Source organism: Manis pentadactyla, chromosome 8 (genome assembly GCF_030020395.1).
Source record: "Manis pentadactyla isolate mManPen7 chromosome 8, mManPen7.hap1, whole genome shotgun sequence".
Taxonomy (NCBI): domain Eukaryota; kingdom Metazoa; phylum Chordata; class Mammalia; order Pholidota; family Manidae; genus Manis; species Manis pentadactyla.
In genome coordinates this window covers 103760158-103780872 of record NC_080026.1, presented here as the reverse complement: position 1 = coordinate 103780872, position 20715 = coordinate 103760158, and the positions used below count along the sequence as shown (strand labels likewise).

General features: G+C 36.5%; 1 protein-coding gene across 10 annotated transcripts in view; it reads left to right on the top strand.

The window, feature by feature from the left end:
• The window catches only part of CPEB3 (cytoplasmic polyadenylation element binding protein 3), a 191512-nt gene that overhangs the window by 97068 nt on the left and 73729 nt on the right, over positions 1 to 20715 (top strand). For 7 of the 10 annotated variants that reach the window (XM_057506085.1, XM_057506086.1, XM_057506084.1 and 4 more), the window contains 2 exons: positions 10317 to 10484; positions 12212 to 12301. In XM_057506085.1, the coding sequence (XP_057362068.1) occupies positions 10317 to 10484; positions 12212 to 12301 (258 nt within the window). The remainder of the gene's footprint in view (positions 1 to 10316; positions 10485 to 12211; positions 12302 to 20715) is intronic. The other 3 variants (XM_057506089.1, XM_057506093.1, XM_057506090.1) reach the window with 1 other exon arrangement.

Below are 20715 nucleotides of genomic sequence, written 5' to 3'. Positions count from 1 at the left end.
ATCTCTTCATATCCTCTGCCCATTTGTTAATTAGGTTATTTGCTTTTTGGATGCTGAGGTGTGTAAGTTCTTTATATATTTTGGATGTTAACCCCTTGTCAGATATGTCATTTACAAATATATTCTCCCATACTGTAGGATGCCTTTTTGTTTTGTTGATAATGTCCTTTGGCGTACAAAACCTTTTTAGTTTGATGTAGTCCCATGAGTTCATTTTTGTGGAATCTTTGTCTTTTGGCTACTTATTGGGTAATGTTTACCATTCATTATCTGACTTTATAGTGGAGTCCTGAAGAGAAGACAATAATAATAAATTCATAGCATTTTATTATTTATTCCACAATAAAGTATGTGTTGAATGGATGAATATTGGCAGAACCTAATATGTATTTGAGTTACGACTGAAACCTTCTTTCATGTGGGGTCATACAGTCAGTTTTGTTTTCACATTATGGTGAAGAAAAACATTTGTATAGTTGAATATATTTTAACCATGGAAATAAGTGCCATTTAACATTTTTAACCTTATTCATTTTGTACCTTTTTTTTTTATGTTGCTCCTAGAAAATTGATCACTCTCAGGAAGGTATAGGGAATGGACCATTTTATGCAGAAATAGACTCCATTTGGAGGCTAGACATCAGGGACTAGCCTCTCTTCTTATATATTGATCAATCACCAGATCTTGTCAATATTTCCCTCTAGTTCTCAGGCTGCATCCCTCCCTTTCTGTACCACTTTGTCCATGCCACCCTCCTTCTCCATTCAGGATCTCCATCATCTGGCTTCACCATTTTCACCAGCCTCATCATCTCCATTTTCCCACTGCACCCTCCCTTAACCAGTCCCTATGCTTTCCCATTATCTGGCCACAGCAGGTACTGTTCTCCCTTCCTCTCATTTACTTATCTACTGCCTATCCTTAGTTCATACATTCAAGACCAAGCCTCTCCCCTTCCAGGAAGCCCTTGCCCAGTAGCCTTGCAGGCAGTGTTTTCCTTGGCTTCTACTGCCTTACATTCTTCCCATCTTTTCTCTGTGTCCTCATTTTTCAACTAGTGTTAAGTTCTTTGAGGACAGTTGTCCCTTTTTTTTTTTTACCCCTATGCCCAAGGATAGTTGTCTCTTATGTCTAATACTGTGACCTATACTTCCTCATTAGCACCTATTAAATGCTTATTGATGAGGATTGTGTTGAAGTAATACCCCACATCTATGCAGACCAGAGTTTGGCTCAAATTTTTAAAAATATTTTTACAAATCATGGTATATTAAATACAGACGTCAGGAACATAAGATCAACTGTAGTTTCTAAACTCCTGAAAAAATAATTACTTTTCCTCTTTCCATATTATTTCCCCTATATCTTTTATAGGTTTCACTTAATTGCTTTCAGAAACTATGATCATCTTTGCATCAAGTGGTAGGCTAAATATTGCCTAAAATGACTTAGTCCCTGGTCTTCATAAGCCTGTAGTTCAATAGTGTGATAATGACAGAAGTGTGTGTGTGTGTGTGTGTGTGTATGTGTGTGTGTGTGTGTGTGTGAGAGAGAGAGAGAGAGAGAGAGAGAATTTTTGTTCCATGATTTTATTTAGTCTTCTATTTCCAAAGCTGAAAAAGAAGAAAAGTCATTTTTCTTAAATGTAGTGAGATAGCTATGCGGAATGGGGCAAGTGTACCTCATATCCATTCTTATTTATGAAATATACTCACCTGGGTTGCTGCTGCATAGTATAAATTTAATGAACTGGCACATTTCCTTATACTCATTTATTTGTGTGATTAGAGATTCTATTAATGCTTGATTTCTTTACTCCAAACAAAATTTAGACTTTGCCAAAAAAAGCACAAAAAGTTCGTGTGCTGATGTATGTTGCTACCTATTGTTAAGATTTAGCTATAATTCACATTCCATGCATTACATGTACATGTTGGTAAATATTTTAGGGATAGGAAGCAAAGGTAAATTATCTGTAACAGTTTTGAGATCTGTCAGCAAGAATTAGGCCAGTGGAATCTTTCACCTTTCCTGATAAATCTGGAAAAGCTTCCTGGAATAGGTAGAATTTCAGGAACTATTTGGATGATGGAAGAGGCATGGGAAGCAAGGCACTCAAAGTATGTGATTCAATGTAAAAGAAAGCTGTGAGGTGAGATTGGCATGACCAGGTGCTGGGAGCCTCTGTCACTGAGTTTACGCAGTGGGGGCCAGCTGGAGAGGAGAAGTTGGCAATGAAATGGTCTGTCCTGTCCTGATGGATGGTCTTTGAAACAGGATAGGACTCCTAGACTTAGATATGTCAGGCTTTAGAAAGAGAGTTTTGTGGTACAAGTAATGAGAACAGGACAGAATTTAGACATTAGTTGAAGGCTTAGATGGGGAAACAAGTATTGGAGGGTTGACTCTTTGGCCAACCAAGTGCTTCCTGTAATGTAGTAGGGACAGTAGTAAGAGGGAAGAAAAATTAGATGTGAAAGAATAGGATTTGAAAATCAATATGATTGTATATAAAGTAACTATCCAATTATATTTCCCATTGATACTTACTTTTAGTTTAGATATGTGTTCTGGTAGACAAATGTTGATTTCCCTTGTGGAATCAAAATGACATCAGAGAATCTTAATATTTTCTTTCTGGGGTATTCTGACTTTCACAAGCTTTGATGTGTATTTTCCTATATGGTTGCAGCTTCTGTTAGAAACTATTCTAATGGGCAGTGTCATGCCAAATCTTTGCCAACACATTCAACACACGCCTGATTAAAATACATGTTGTGTCTTTCATTTCACATGAGTTTTTATACTCTCTTGAGACTTGTTCATAAATAAACAAATTGGCTGTACTAGTGCTCTTCATGTTTAACAGAATTTCTTAAAAAGCAGCAAAGAAAATACGCAAGATCTTTTTAAATACTGCAAAATGAACTACAAAGAGTGATTGGAATTAACATTTGGATTGAAGTGACTGTTGTAAAATGGACTTCTGTATATATTTAATCCATAAAAATTTATTGACATTAATGGATGAATGACTTAGTTGATAATAAAGGTTCTAAAAATCCGATAAAATTAATTTGTGTACCAAGTTAGAGTTGAATCTTTCTACCAAATGCCTGCCCAAGAGAGGAGAGATAGCTCTGTCAGTGAGACCATGAGATAAACATGCTGTCCCATTAATTGAAACCTGGTTATGTGAGCTTTCTTGTCCAAGGGAGTGGATGATCCCAGAGTAAAACATGGACAGCTGAAGAAATTTCTGAGTGTTCATGTTTATAATATCTGAAATGTTGCTGCATATAGTAATAGAGAAATTTGAGCACAGAAGATGATATGGGGAGTAAGTTCACTGGTTTTTCACCTTTGTTAGTGGTTGGTCTGGGAGGGGTCTAAGGAAATAATGACGTAGGGGCTCCGGGCTGTCCACCCTAATTTAATTCATTAGGTGTTTATGTGCTTCCTGTGGTCAGATGTGTATTAGACTCTAGATGTGCTTTGTCTCCCTACTGAGTATTCATTTTAGTAGGAGAAGAGACAATGAATAAATGAAACAAACATTTTTATAGTCAAAAGTTGTGATAAGTACGAGGCAGGAAAAATGGGAGGTTCCCTCTAAGGTAGGATGTTGTTTAAACTGAAACCCAAAGGGTGGAAATACAGCTAGTTATCTCTAAGTAAAATTTTTATTATGGAAAATTTCAAATATATACAAAAATAGTGATTATCAACATTTTTGCCAATCTTCTTTCTTATATTCCCTCCCTTTTTTCTCTTAGACTTTTTAAAAGGGAATTCCAGACATCCTAAGATAGCTATTTTAGGAGGCTTAAGGCAAAGTACTGATACAAGTGCTACAACATTGATAAAACTTGAAAACATTATGCTAAATGAAAGAAGGCAATTATAAAAGATCACATATTGTATGTTTTTTTAAATGAAAAATCTAGAATAGGCAAATCTGTCGAGACAAAGTAGGTTAGTGGTTGCTTAGGGCTTGGAGTGTTCGAGGGTAGTGGGGAGTGACTGCTGTTGGGTTAAATGGATCAATTATATGATACATGAATTATATTTCAATAAACCTGTTATTTCAAGTGTGGGGTCAGGGCTTGAAGCAAGAAAGGGCTTTGTGTGTTTGAGGAAGTAAATCGAGCCCAGAATGGCTGAGCTTGATGGGAGAGAAGGGAGGGTGTATTAAGATGAGGTTGGAGGAAGGAAGGAAATCTGATCTTGCTGGGCTTTAGCTCCCGGTAAGAATTTTGAACTTGGTCCAAGTACAAGAGGAAATCTGAATGTTTTAAAGCAGGATCAAGTGATCAGATTTATGCTCCTAAAAGTGCCCTCTGGCCACTGCTTGGAGTAATAGTGAGGAGAAGTAGGTTTGTGTAGTTTGGAATGATGGCAGTAGTCTAGACAGGAAATAATGGTGTTTTAGGATAGGGTGATGGCAGTGGAGTTGGAAAGGAGTAAACAAATGGAGATATATTCTGGAAGATGGAATCAACTCTCCTTAATGTCAGTAGAGTGAAGAATTGAATGTAGAAAGTAAATAAGAAGGCAGACTAAAAAATGAAGTTCAGGGTCTAGCTTGAGCAACTGGGTGAATTTTGATGCTGTGTATTAAAATGGGACTGGGAGAGAACAGATGAGTTTAAGACAGATGTCAAAAGTTCGTTTGTAAACACATTTAATTTGTGATGCCTAAGAGATACGTGCATAATAATAAATATCAAGATGTTATTTTTATCTATTTTCATATTAGGATTTTATGTAAGGTTTTTTTGTAATGGGAATTCTGTCTCCAGAGATTTGAAAACCATCCATCTAGTTCAAATCTCTCATTATGTAAATGAGACTCAGATAAGTAAAATGTCTTATCTAAGGTCACAGAGTACAGCCCAGGCTAGAACCTATCTTGAGTTCCAGGCAATTTTTTTTCTTAAAGGAGTCATGCCTCATAATCCATTTTTTAAAACCCTCAAAATGACTAATTTGTGCACTACTTGCAAAACTAAGATGAAACGGGTTTATGCTTGGAATGGAAGTACTGGGCCAGAAGTGCCCTGGAGCTGCTGAATTGATGGCAGAAGCTTTGGTGGGGGCTCAGAGGTGAGGTCTGAGCATTTTTGGCAGCCCAGCATGGCCAGTGGGCTTTCTCATCATAAGCTGCAGGAAAGGGAGCCTTCTCGGGAAGAGTTGTCTTGGATAAGTCTTCTCTGTTTAATTGGTGCTCTGCAGATTTCATATTTGGCATTCTTCTTACAAATCTCCTGTAGTGTTAAATGATCTCTACATTCAGAGATTGTTTGTCCAATTACTGGACCAAAAACTATGTTCTGGTTAATTGAAAACTGGTATCAGAAAACCAAACCATTTGGTGGAAGAGAAAGTCAAATGGCCAAATTGCAGTGATTGAGAAGCATTTCTCCTGCTTCTATTGAAATACTGAATATGAATATTTTATATAGAAGTATCATGAGATTCTAAAGCAGATTTGTATGCTAGATACAAAAGAATGTATTTTTTGGTAAGTCATGTGGCTTAAAACATTCTGGTCTTGGGGAATGTTTTCATTAAAGAGAAAAAATATGTCAGAGAGATGCTAGTTAGTGAAGCAAGGCCCCTCATGAAACATGATTTGGGTGTAGCCTCTTAAAGTTTCAGTTTCTTGTAACACATGTCCAAGAACTAAAATTTTACCAGTCTTCCCAGGGACAGTTTGTCTTGGGGATGGATTTATGCCAACCAAATGAATGCACGAATACCAGCCTTGAGAGGGACCACAGGACAGATTAGAATGTCAATGTTTTAACTTATCATGGAGATGGATATAACAGAAATACAATTTTAGTGGCTGATTATCTGTATACTAGTTTAAGAGTTACTTCTTCACAACAGCAAGGTAGCAATTGATAGAACAGTCCTTCAGGAGCTTATAATTAGAACATAGGGAAATAGAAGATGGTTTTCACTTTTTAGGCTATGGAAATACCAAATGATCCATTCTGTCCCACAGAGGAGGAATCTCACCAGTATGATAAAATCTTTCTCTTTGTATGTCGACAGAGGGCATTAGGCTTATGGTGGTAAGCATTTAGTAATGTATATAATAGTTGAATCACTACGTTGTACACCTGAAACCAATGAAACATTGTATAAAACCTGCATTTCAATTTTAAAAAATCCTATCTCCTGTTGGTCTGCACTGGGTAAACACTACAGCTTCTTACCCTACACTTCTGTTTTTTAAATGCTTCCTGCTGCAGACTAGCTTTTTGTTCTATCAGCACTTCAAGCAGTCATGTTATAGTAAGGTTGGCTAAATTATAAATTTTACATTCCATTCCTGAGGGTATATTTTCTTTAACTTGATTGAACTTGGATGTTTCTCAAGGCTCCATGCATTTCACACAGTATCTCATTCAGTGCCTGCCTGCTGTACATAGATAATCTCCATTTCAGAGGTTCTTAAATGTGAGCATAGGAATCACTGGGGATTAAGAGTACCGATTTTCAAGTTTGACCTCCGTAGATTCAAACTAACTAGATCTGGGTATTGGGCTTTGAGACCTATATTCTTAGTTCTTACCCACAGTTAGAGAAATATCATGCATGTGTGAATTCTTAGTTTCATTTCCAAGGGCAACTTTATTACTTAAGTCTGTGGTACTGTAAATACTACCAATAAGCCAGAGGTTTGCTTTTAAAACCTTAGAAAGTTTCTGAAGTACCCATAGCCAATTTTTAAAACAGTCCAAATTTTTATAATTAACTCTTGCTTTTATTTTATTTGCCAAAATACTCTGGGGGAAGCTGTGGTTATGTTGGCCATGCAGAAAATAAGTTCTCTTTGTTCCAGAAGGTCTTGAACATCTGCCTCTTCTCCTTCACTGCTCTAGGTTAAGACTTCCTCATCTCTCATCTGGACAGTCACAGATTTCCTCAAACTCTCACTACATCCCCCCCACCCCCCCACCCAACTCCCGCTCTCTTGGTGCAAATTGTTAGTGGAGATGATGGTAGGATTTGGGGTAGAAGGACTAACATGGTCAGAGGCATCATAGAGAAGTCATTCTGACAGAAGGGAAGAAGGATTAGATGGGAGTATTAGAGTCTCCAATGAGTGAGTGTAGTTAAAAAAAAAAGCTAGCATTAGAATGAAATATTAGATTTGGGGAATGGGGAAATTTCCTATGGTTTTTGTGGTATAGAGCACAGAAGGTAATGCTTGAATAAATAGAAGCACTAGAAAAGGTCTCAGTGTTCTAGGACATGTGCCATCTCTTGCCATTCTCACACCTGTGTATTGTGTTCCAGCATATGCTTTTGTGCATGGATTTGCACATAATTGTTTTCTTCTCCTGGATCCTGCCTCACTTTTAAAGTTTACTGAATACCTTTTTTGTGCTCTTATTAGGCCATGAAGATACAGTGGTGAACAAGACTAAACTGGTCCCTGTCCTAATAGAACTTAAATTTAATGGGGCTGGGGAATGAGGAACCAAATAAAAACCCTTATGATAGTTTGGAAACAGTGTTAGGAAAAGTCCTGTGTGTGGATAGAAAAGGAGACCTGATAATCTACTCGAGGAAATGACTTTTCAGTTGACACCTGAAAAATTAGCAGGAATTAACTAGAAAATTGGGGAGTTGGGAAGGGGGTGTTTGTTTTGGGTAGAGGGGCACCTTGTCCTTAGGGCCTGAGACAATGAGGAATAATCAGGAAATTCAGAGGCTAGTGAGCCAGAGGGAAAGGCAGCAACCATGACAGGAGAAGTAAGCAGAGGCCTTAGAGTTTGCAGTGGTGTTTCTGTACTTAGTCCAAAAAGCAGTGGGAAGTTATTGAGGTGTTTTAAGAATAGGGATGAGGAGTATGGTTATATGTTTAGATTAATATTTGAAAATGCCAACTTTGACTCTTTTATGGAGAAAGCATTGCAAAATACCAGGTAGAAATCACTGGACTAAGAGGCTATAGTATAGAGTTGTTAAACAGTTCAGAGGAGAGATGATGTATCTGGAGCAGGGTATTAGGACTGAAGATAGAAATGAATGGATTGAAGAATTATTTTGTAGCTTGAATTGGTAGGGTTTAGTGAGGGATGGATTAGATGTGGAGTATGAAAGGAAGGGAGATGTCAAGGATGACTCTGATTTATGGATTGAATTGAGTATGGATAATAGTCATTTTTATTGAGACTTAAGGGAATGCTAGAGGAGCAGGTTTGGAGGAAAGATTAAGAGCTGTTCTGAAAGTTGTTTCTTTGTGGATTCTTGTTCTTTTCCTTAGAAACTCCCATTCCCACAAGATTCTGCTCAAATTAACCCTCCTGTGAAATCACTCTGAAGGTTCCCCCCACTTTCCATCTCCCATATGGCAGTAAATCATGCTCTTATGTCACTTGGTATAGTCTTCTGTTATATTTACCTCCCTATTTTATAATTATAGACTTGCCTGTCTCTCCCACTATACTTGATTTATTTATCAAGTATATAATCATCAAATAATTATCTTATTTGTTTAGTGTGCCTAGAATATAGATAATTTTTAAAATGTTTTCTCCTGAGTTATGTATGTTAAAGTTTCCTTTATCTTAAATCCAGGTAATGCTGGATTAAGTGGTATTACTGCAAATCTTTTCCCCAGCCTTGTATATTCTAATGTGGATTGTGAATCTCTGGGAAGGGCATAAGGTGTGAAGTATTTTCCAATATTACTTACTCTCCCTCCCTCCTTCCTACCTCCGGCTTTTGTTTTCTGAGCATCTCATGTTGCTAGTGTTGAAGGTAAGAGGTGGGGATAGGAACATTTTGTGGGAAATACTGATTTGGATGTGTGCTTAACACAGAGTAGGCATGTAATTCACTGAGTGTGGACTATATGAAAAGCAAATATGACAGCTGTGGGAAAACATCTCTGGGTGTCTTTGGGAAGCTTATTTTGCCTATAGTTGCTACAGATCTATTTCTTTTATCCCCAATGATCAAAACAGAAATCAAGGGATAAGAATTCACTGTCTATTGTTTGTTCCTGCCAGGCTGAAAAAGCTAGGTGACATGAGGTGACAAATTTTGTATTTTTCTTTGTAGCTAAGCTGGGAAGGGTTGAAAAGTTCTTTGGTCCATTTATTTATTAATTCCTAACATCAAAACCATGCCTTTCTTATGCCATCTGGGTTGTTTATAAAATAAACAGAGTTATATTTTAGTAACTATTTTTTTGTAAAAGAAATAAATGTTCAGTATTTGTCTAGGGCTATTTATATTCTGTTTTAGAGAGTTGGCTGTAGTGATGCAGGACATAGGTTTCAGGGAAATATAGACAGGATAGACTAAATGGGGAAGAATGTATTATATTCTTTTTTCTTTGAAGAATGTGTGAATTTATTTCAGAGGGGAATTTTTTTCCAAAGTTAGAGTGCTCAAGATAGTTAATTTTAGAGTGAAATCTAGTGGAAAGTTTTACCAGGAACTCACTGACTCAAACAGGAAGTATGTTTGTTTTTAAACTTAGATTTTATTTTGTAATGTCAGATGGTGTTATTGTGTTACATTTACTAACAGACTCTGACTACTGGTATCTTTCTTATAGTTATGTGGAATGGGTAGGTGTCTTTGCTCTACAAACTTTATTTGTCTACAGAGTTAAGGATGAAAATAATTGTTTGAGTTATATAAAACATGGTTTACATTATCAGGGAAAAGATGTCATTACCACATCTGCATCTGGACTCCCACATTAATTTATATGTTTTCATTTACTTGTCCCACCCTCTATTATTGCAGATGTTTATTTCCAAATTGGAATAGCATGGAATGGCAGGGAAAACTTGATCATTTTTAGCCAGAGAAGTTACCAGCCTCTATCATCAGTTTAATAGTCTCTCAGCTGTCAAAGCCTAGCTTTTGAACTGAAACTTTGAAGTCAACATAAGGAGAAAATAAAAATCTGTGAATAAAGATTACCTTTCTATTTACTTTTAAGAAACGCCTGGGAAAGGAAAGTAACTGCTGAGTACTCTTAGGAACAGTGATAGGGACTGTATGAGTGAAATGTATTTTTTAGGAGCACAAACAGCTGCAGTTTAGATGCATCTTCCTTAGTATCAATCCAGTCATTTCTGTGCTGTACATGCCTTTACATAAAAATGATGATATAAACTTGTGTAGACCCATAATCTGCAGTCACTTATTTTGTTGAAAAAGTCACAGCTCAGGGTATTTTTTTTATATGCTTCACTCTGCATTTGACTCCTTATAAAGCATTTGTTGTCCAGGAAAATAATTTTAACCGTGGGAACTCCCACATTTGTTTCAGGTCGGTCTTCTCTCTTTCCCTTTGAAGATGCCTTCTTGGACGACAGTCATGGCGATCAGTCCTTGTCATCTGGCTTAAGTTCTCCCACTCGCTGTCAAAATGGGGAGCGAGTAGAACGCTACTCTAGAAAGGTGTTTGTTGGAGGCCTTCCTCCTGACATTGATGAAGGTAATATGCATTCTTTAATCATTTTATAAAGGCCAGGTTTGCTCCTTGTATGATCTGACTCTGCCTCTCTCTTCCAAGACAGCTTTAGGACATTCATAGTTTAATGTGCAGGAGATAAGAATATTTGATAGATAGGGAAACAATAGATTATGCACTTTCAGGTCTGCCATTCATACATGTTCACACATAGCTATCTCCCAGCAGCTTCCCATTTTCTAGTTAGTATTTTAGGGATAAATTTTAAAATAATAATGGGAGCTAATATTTATGAAACTCTTAAGATAAGCTCATTATTCTGCTGAGTGCTTCACATTCCGTTATTTCATTTAATCCCCACAGCTCTCCTATGAGGTATATCCTACCAACTCCATTTCACAGATGATGAAACTGAGAATCAGAGACAAACAATTTGTCTAGGATTATGTAGCTAATGATGCAGTTGGAACTCAAAACCAGTCTGATTCCAGAGCTCTTTGGCTCATGTCTATCACACCATACTATTTCATGTTTTAGTATAGATCCCTATTAATGAAAGTCTCCCTTGTCTTTAAGAGAATGAAGACTAATTTGAATTGTTCCTAACAATATTTCCAAGACACTACCAATCTAAAAATGAGTTTTCACGTAAGGCTAAAGACAGTCAACACATAGTAGGTTGTCAATAAATATTTGTTGAACAGATGAATAAAATAAAATTGTGACATAGTTAATTTAATGAAAAAAAACAACAATTCTAGTTCTAGTAGGCTTTGGATCTGCTATAAAAATATTGTTGAAATAGAATTGTTTTGTCAGCATTGTTTTAGCTATTACGTTTCTTAATTTATTATGCTTTTTTTTACCATAAGAGAAGAATCATCTCTGAAAAGTTTTATTTTAGACTGTTTTAAAGTTACTGCTTTAAAGTTGTACACAACTGTAGACTCATTTTCCTCCAAACTATTTTTGTACTAGTGTTAATCTCATCTATTGTTTGGGTCTTTCTTTAAGACATAGTTTTGTCCATGGCTGAGAGAATGGCAACTTAAACCTGAATAGGAACTAAGTTATAATCTGCTTTGAGTCAAAAGTCAGAAAGTAAAGTTTTCGAGCTATGACTTTCGAAACATGTTCTTCATAAGATGAATAATAGATATGTATTTGAGAAAGAGACCATTGGCTTTTAACTTTTTCATATCAACAGAATTAATTATCTATTTGTTGTCCCTACTTACCAAAAGAATTACATCTATTTCTAAAATAATCTTAGAGAGCGGTAGTCTTTGATTAATAACAACCATAATAATCTAAGATTAATAATCTTAGAGATTATTTCACAGAAATGAAAGCATATGTTAAGTATTTTGTGTACTTTGCCTTTTTTCTAAAAGCGGAAAACGTTCCTATTTTCAGAATCTTCTTTTTACTTGGCAGAGAGGTCACCTTAGTTAATGTCAGGTTTTTCTTCCACATTCTTTTTTTAATTTTGTTTTAGTCTTCCACATTCTTTACATCAAGCTTATTGGCAGTGAAGGGAAATGAATTACAAGTACAAGCATTCTGCATGGCTGAAAGTGAATAACCAAATGTACCCCTAAACAATGGTATTTCACTTAGTAGGTTTGACTTCTGTAAAAATACTTTGGAAAATAGGTCTCAAAATATTTTAAAAATAACAAGAAATGTATTATGCTATTCTGTTTGATATTTTTTGTTCTCTTTGCTAAGATTTCTTCTTTCTTTTGTAGATGAGATCACTGCCAGCTTTCGTAGGTTTGGACCTCTTGTCGTAGACTGGCCTCACAAAGCTGAAAGCAAGTCGTATTTTCCTCCTAAAGGTAATGGACTTAAAATATCTCCACTGCCTGCCTGTTGGAGACTTAGTGTGGACAGTTCAATAAAAGGCAGCCTTTTTAACTCTTGAAATAGCTGTTGACTTTTTCCCCCCTGTTATGAAAACATTTTAATGTTGGTCATTTCTTAAGGTCTTACTGTTTGTACTTGGGGACTGTTTCCCCAGGAGCACCATGATTGCTTCATGGCATCCATTTTATTGACAGTGAGATCCTGTGAATCTGTGGTGAATGAGCCTTGTGTTAACTTTTCATTATTTGAGAGAAAAGATCTAGGGTTTTGAGGAGTGTCAGTGATGGGAGAGGAAAAGGTTAGAGTCAAATTTTATTTGTAGTCCAAAACCCTGGGTTAAAAAGGATGTTTACTTTTCATGTTAATGTTCTGTAGATATGTTTCAAGGATGTCTTCAATCTCTAAAGAATTGTTTGTTTCTTGATATGTATTATTGTATAACATTACTCACTGCAGGAAGATAGTCAAAATACTTGTCCTTCCTGTGCTTTGTACAGGAAACAAATGATAACTTAACCTGGGAAAGGCAAGTGCTTCCTTTTATGTCTGGTTTATTAGTTTTCTTTGTTACCTATACTTCTCCCCATTCTATAACCTATGTAAGTACGTTACTCATTAAATAGAGGGCTGTTTGTTTACTTTTAACGTTATTTTAATTCTCTCCAAGAACTTTAAAGTTAAAACATTGAGGTTCATATTAATAAGAAAAGATAAAAATCATCATGCAAATTATTTCAGTGAAGCAATGTGTTCACCATTTTGTAGTACATGTATGACACTTTGTAAAGACACATGTTTAAAACATGTTTTAAGAGTGCTGATAATGGAATCAGAGTAGCATTATTTCATTGAATGAATGAGTTCATGACACTATGCTGCATGTATTAAAATCTGTAAAGTCACAAGTATAAAAAAATGTTCCTAAGAGTGCTTGTTGAAAAATCATCATGCTGAGACAGTTATAAAAGATGGGATCAAAAGTGTTAGATGATCACCCTAAAAAATAAAAATGAAGGTAAATACATACATATGGCCAAAGAAAATGATCCCAAACCTACCTCTGTTAGAGATAATCACTGTATACATTTTATTAATATCCTTTGCTATCTCTTTATGAATATATACATTTATTTGGAATTTTAAATTTTACGTAAATGAGATAACAGTATACATGTTGTTTAATAACCTGCATTTTCCCCTCAGCAACATCAACATCTTTCTCTTAAGAAATTTACATTATCATTAATGACCTTATTTTATTTAATCAGTCCAATTGATGGACATTTCAGTTACTTCCAGCTGTTTCTTCTCATGGATCATGCTTCAGTGAATATCTTTGAGATTTCATCTTTTTGTCCTTTTATAATGATCTCTTAGGGTGAATTTCTAGATGTGAGGTACATGTTTATACAGACTGCCAAGCTGTCCTTAAGAAAGGTCATACACATTTATGTTCCTACCGGCAGTGCCTGACTTACAAAACTCAGTTTTACTGGGGGGGGGAAATCACTCCTTTTCATTCTTTGCCAATCTGCTGGTTAAAATAACATCCTTATGGGGGGCCATTTTTTCTTCTATTCTGGCCATTTGAATTTATTTTATATTTTTACATTGACTTCTCATTTCTCTCTGGAATTTGTATATTGGAATAAAGTACAAGAAAGGATCCAGCTTTATTTTTCTAGGCAGCATGCCAGTCATCCCAATAGTCATTTATCAACTATGCCACTTTTCTCTCATTGATTTGAGTCATTAGAAATAACTAGTGATTGAAAGGTCATCTCTTCTGTTTCTCAGTGGGATGCACCAGTTTCTCTGGAATTACTCTGTCCTATATGATAACCACTAGCCACATGTTGCTAATGAGCACTTGAAATGTGACAATTCCTAATTAAGATATGCTGTAAGTGTAAAATATTCACAGACTTAAATTTTTTTAAAAAAAGGTAAAAGATACTGTTAATAATTTGTTTACAGGCTAAAGTGATAATTTTTGGACTATATTGGGTTAAATAAACTGTATTAAAATTAACTTCATATATTTCTTTTTACCTTTTATTTTTTTATTTTGACATCATTAATATAAATTACATGAGCAACATTATGGTTACTAGACTCCCCCCATTATCAAGTCCCCCCACATACCCCATTACAGTCACTGTCCATCAGCATAGTAAGATGCTATAGAATCACTACCTGTCTCTTAATACCTTTTAAAAGTATAGGTGTTGGAAATTTTTGTGTTACTTCTGTGATTCATATTTGTATTGAATAGCACTTCTCTAGAACGAGTCAGCAAACTACCTGTTTTTGTATGACCTGCAAGCTAAGGGTGGTTTTTATATTTTTAAGGATTGTAAAAATACACACAAAATAATAATATGTAATGGAGACTATATGTGATCCTCAAATTCCTTTGCAGAAAGTTTGTTGACTCCTCCTCTAAAATAACCTAGAGCTGCTCATTTAGCTTCTGAGATATCCAGTGACAAAAGTGGCAGTTTATTTCAGAGGAGTTCTGTATTTGTAGACCTAGCTCATTCTTAAATTTTTTTATTCCATTGAGTCAAATGCTTCCATGCAATCTTTACCTATTGCTCAATTGTGTCCTATAAAGTAAAACAGAAAAAGTTATCATTGTGTCATCTATCTCTTGTTACTTAAAAGACTATCAGTTTCTCTTTAAGTCTTCTCTTTCTCAAGCTGAATATTTTCACTTCTCTCAGTCCTATCATATGACTAATGGCTTCTGGATCACTATTCTAGTCTGCCTTTTCTGTATATATGTCAAATTTACAATATCCTATGTAAATCTGTTACTGAGAACTGGAGAGAGAACATTTGGGTTGGTCTGAGCAGGACAGAGTTTAGCATCTCTTTTCAAGAATTTGTGCTCATTGCTTTGGATGTTGGGAACATCTAAGTTCACTGCAAACTATCCTGTGACTTCTTAATAATGCCCCCTTGTGCTGTTTCTACTTTTCCTTAAATTCCTCAGGTTTTAATTCAGATCTGCACCTTCTTGGTAATATCCCTCTTGCTCATTGTACTTTTTCTCAAGTCACTTCAGATTGGCTATTAGGTATAGTTTGTTTGGCTGTATATTTTAGGCTCACATGTAAGTAGAGAGGAAAACATGAACTGCTATTGAGCCCTTCAGCCTTTTTCTCAAAGTATGTGAAATAAACAGAGTCATTCATTCATCCAGCAGGAATACCTGTACAGATATGGCGTACGGTTTGTAAAACCACGACCATTTCAGTAGAGTGAGAAGAGCTTAAAGTTCATGTACAGAAACAGTAGCTAGACACATCAGTTGTTCCCTTAAGTGTTTTGGGGCCAGCAGAGTGGGAGGTAATGGAAACTGGGCTCTGTCCAGCACAAAGGCCACTGAGGCATTTGATTGACCATTTGAGGATATGCAGCATCCTCTGGATCACTCTGGATCAATTTGTCTGTGGGCTACAAGCAGGTAATTGTTTGTTGTTCGCCAGAGCATCACTGAGAACATGGAAAGCGTAAGAAAGCATGGAAGTCAGAATATGTCTTCGTGCTTTAGTCTCTGACTTCATGAACTTATAGAACTATCAGGGAGATAAGAAATTAGTCAGATAGTCACAAAAGTAAACACCATTACAAACTGTGATAGTTCTATAAAGTAAAAATAGAGGGTGCAGTGAGAAACTCCAAAAAGGAGGGCATAATTTATACTGGGGATATGGAGAGAGCTTCTCTGAGAAACTGGCAGCTAAGCAGACCTGAAAACTGAGAAGTTAGCTAGAAAGTGTAGGGAAGCAAGTTCAAAGCAGAGGAGTACCATATGGGCAAGACTGAGTGTGAAAGGGCTTTGGTACCTTTGAGAAAATGAAGGAAATCTGGTTGGAATGTTGTGAGGGGAAGAAAATGGTGCAAAAGAAAGAGCTTTGAAGAAGTAGAATATCTTTTTTCTTCCCTTGATCGGCCTGATCCCCTAGAGAGAGGAGACATGAAGGTATTTGTGTAGTGTTTGTCTTTGGGGTGGATGGTGAATGGAGTTGGGTCATGTAGACGAATCAGTTTAAATTACTTTCTAGTAGCTGTTGATAAAATTGAAGCAGTCATACTTTGTGTTTAATTCTTGATGATGAAAAGAAATCCAATTTGCTCAAAATATTGAGAGAATGTTTCAAGATTGCATTCACATGCTTTTTAGTTCTGTAATAGTAGAGTTGAAATTGTGAGTCCTGGAAAGAGAGGTCTTCCCAAATGTTAGGGCATGAACCAAATCCTCATTCATACAGAATACCAGTCAACATCATTATATTTATAATAGCTTGGGTGCAGATAATTTAAAGATGTTTACTGGAAAGGGATGGTGAGAGAATAAGTGCAAACAAAGGGCTTATTAGTTTCTGGTGTGAATGATTATGCAGAATTGGAAATATCAGTCCATCAAATATTTTTTGTGCATCAGTCTATGGAAGAGTCTGTATTTGGCCTTGTGGGGTATCTAGAGAAGACACCATTCTTGTTCTTGTTTTTGAAAAGGCTGCAGTTTCCTAGGAGAGACATGAAAATACAGATGTGAAACAGTTAGCAATGGTTAAGAGCATGGATTCTGGAACTAGACTTGCTGGGCTCTCCCACCTATTAATTGTTTAACCTTAGGCATGCTGTTTAACCTTTCTGTACCTTAGTATCATCACCTGCAAAAAGAGGAATAATAATAGTACCTACTTTATAAGATTGCGATGAAGTAGGTATTATGCGTGATGTTATTTTTATTAAAATACAGATCAATTTATGGTTAATGACAAGTAAGCAAAAAATATTCTAGATATCCAGAGAAGGAACAGATTACTTTAGACTGTGCAAGACCTTGGTCTTCAAAGCTAGGCAGGAAAAGAATAGGCAGAAATTGCAGGGGGCTGAAATTATAATAATTAGGATGTCATTTACTGAGGTCTTGCTGTAAGCCAGATAATAGGTTACTATTGTTTATGTGTAATCTCATTTAGTCTTTCCAAATCCATAAGGTAGGCACCTATTGTATTCCCACTTTGTAGAGGAAGAAACAGGCTTAGAAGGGGACAATTTGTCCATGTTTTTGTGTTAAATGGTAGGACTGAGATTTGAACTTACACAGTCTGGCTTCAAAGCCAAAGGTTCTTAAGTATTGCACTATACTATTCCCATTCAGGAATAAGGTTGGCCCAGAGGTAAGCAGCAGACTTTAATTAAGGCAGGATTATCGTGTGGTTGCCTGACTGTCAAACCTAGGACTGGGGCCAGCTAACTAGTAATCAGGAATAAAAGCTGTAGAGCAAGCTGCCTGAGTTGGATTTCTGTTTCACTACTTGCCATTTCTGTATCCTTGCACTGAGAGTGTCCGTAGCTATGGAGGCTAAAGAAAGAAGCTTCAAAGAGGAATAGTCAGCACCATCAGATATTGCAGGGTTATTGAGAAGACCTTCATGGAATACAGATGAGTCTGGCCCTCTTGTGAAGTACATGATCCTAGTAATTTCTACTGTTATCCTAATTTGAGACCTTTAATGAAGTAGTAAAACCAGAACAAAGCAATCTGGTTTACATTGATCAAGTGTTATTTTATTAGCAAAAAAAATAATCCTGCCTCCCCAGCAGAAAGAACCTGTCATCATTTTTCTGTTCCCTTCCAGTCTTTGTTCATCTGTATCTTTTTTGGTAGGAGTGTAGTATTAACAGAGATAACAATTTTCTATTTTCCTTGCACCCTGCCATATCTTTACATACTTTTCATAATTTTCAAGAATTCTGCTTAATCTGTTGTTACAGCAAAATTTACTTGCTTTTTGGTCATTTAGACTATTGTAAGTAATAGCTTATGCTAATATATCCTTGTATATGCTTTTTTTCTTTAATATTATTTTCTTTACGATAAGTTTGTAGAAACTTAACTGGAATTAAAAGAAAGGAAAATCATAATGATTCCAGATTTTATATCACATAGCTTTGGAAAGCAGTTTTCAGTATGAAGTTTATGCTAGTTTGGACATCTGCAGCACTTTTTCTTTAGTTCCAAGTCAGATAAATGGTGCATTGCAGTTGTGGACATACCTTTTTGCCTGTGTGTTTGCAGTACAGTGGACCCCTGCAGAAGCCAGGGACTGCATTGGTATGAATCTTGTTCTTGAAGCATTTAAACCTTCCCTCTCAGATCTCATTTCTTGAATCTTGGGTGTTCTTTGACATCATCTGTTATCATTCTCTCCCTTACACACCCTGGCCATTTTGACTTCTTTGCTATTCTTTGAGGTCAACTAAGGGCCTCTCTGGGTGTTAGTACTTCCTTTTGTCTGAAACCACCTTCCCCAGATTTCTGAGTAGACTGCTCATCTCTTTTCCTAGACAAACCTCTGCTCACATGTCACCTTAACAGAGGGATCTTTCCAGACTTCCTAAAATAGCAGCCCCTCTTGATCTCTATTCCTCCAACCTTCATTTTACTTTTCTTCAAAGTGCTTATTGTGATGTGAAAAAATTATATGGAATGTAAGTTTTAGGAGAGTAAGTAGTTTTTGTTTTGTTTTTTTACTTTTTCTTTAGAATGATTACCATTTTTTTTTTGGTATCATTAATCTACAATTACATGAGGAACATTGTGTTTACTAGACTCCCCCCATCACCTAGTCCACCCCACAAGCCCCACCACAGTCCCTGTCCATTAGTGTAGTAAGATGCTGACGAATCACTACTTGTATTCTCTGTGTTGCACAGCCCTCCCCGTGCCCCCCCCACATTATACTTGCTAATCGTTGTGCCCCTTTCTTTTTCCCCCGCCTTATCCCTCCCTCCCCACCCATCATCCCCAGTCCCTTTCCCTTTGGTAACTGTTAGTCCATTCTTGGGTTCTGTGATTCTGCTGTTGTTTTGTTCCCTTAGTTTTTTCTTTGTTCTTATACTCCACATACAAGTGAAATCATTTGGTATTTGTCTTTCTCTGCCTGGCTTATTTCACTGAGCATAATACCCTCTAGCTCCATCCATGTTGTTGCAAATGGTATGATTTGTTTTCTTCCTATGGCTGAATAATATTCCATTGTGTATATGTACCACCTCTTCTTTATCCATTCATCTACTGATGGACACTTAGGTTGCTTCCATTTCTTGGCTATTGTAAATAGTGCTGCAATAAACATAGGGGTGCATATGTCTTTTTGAAACTGGACTGCTGCATTCTTAGGGTAAACTCCTACGAGTGGAATTCCTGGGTCAAATGGTATTTCTATTTTGAGCTTTTTGAGAAATCTCCATACTGCTTTCCACAATGGTTGAACTAGTTTACATTCCCACCAACAGTGTAGGAGGGTTTCCGTTTCTCCACAGCCTCGCCAACATTTGTTGTTGTTTGTCTTTTGGATGGTGGCAATCCTTACTGGTGTGAGTTGATATCTCATTGTGGTTTTAATTTGCATTTCTCTGATGACAAGCGTTGTGGAGCATCTTTTCATGTGTCCGTTGGCCATCTGAATTTCTTCTTTGCAGAACTGTCTATTCAGCTCCTCTGCCCATTTTTTAATTGGATTATTTGCTTTTTGTTTATTGAGCTGCATGAGCTCTTTATATATTTTGGATGTCAACCCTTTATCGGACCGGTCATTTATGAATATATTCTCCCATACTGTAGGATGCCTTTTTGTTCTCTTGATGGTGTCCTTTGCTGTACAGAAGCTTTTTAGTTTGATATAGTCCCACTTGTTCATTTTTGCTTCTGTTTCCTTGCCCAGGGAGATATGTTCATGAAGAAGTCGCGCATGTTTATGTCCAAGAGATTTTTGCCTATGTTTTTTTCTAAGAGTTTTATGGTTTCATGACTTACATTCAGGTCTTTGATCCATTTCGAATTTACTTTTGTGTGTGGGGTTAGACAATGATCCAGTTTCATTCTCTTACATGTAGCTGTCCAGTTTTGCCAGCACCAGCTGTTGAAGAGGCTGTCATTTCCCCATAGTATGTCCATGGCTCCTTTATTGTATATTAATTGATGGTATATCTTTGGGTTAATATCTGGACTCTCTATTCTGTTCCACTGGTCTGTGGGTCTGTTTTTATGCCATTCCCAAATTGTCTTGATTACTATGGCTTTGTAGTAGAGCTTGAAGTTGGGAAGCGAGATGCCCCCCGCTTTATTCTTCTTTCTCAGGATTGCTTTGGCTATTCAGGGTCTTTTGTGGTTCCATATGAAGTTTAAAACTATTTGTTCCAGTTCGTTGAAGAATGTTGTTGGTATTTTGATAGGCATTGCATTGAATCTGTAGATTGCTTTAGGCAGGATGGCCATTTTGACAATATTAGTTCTTCCTGGCCAAGAGCATGGAATGAGTTTCCATTTGTTAGTGTCCTCTTTAATTTCTCATAAGAGTGT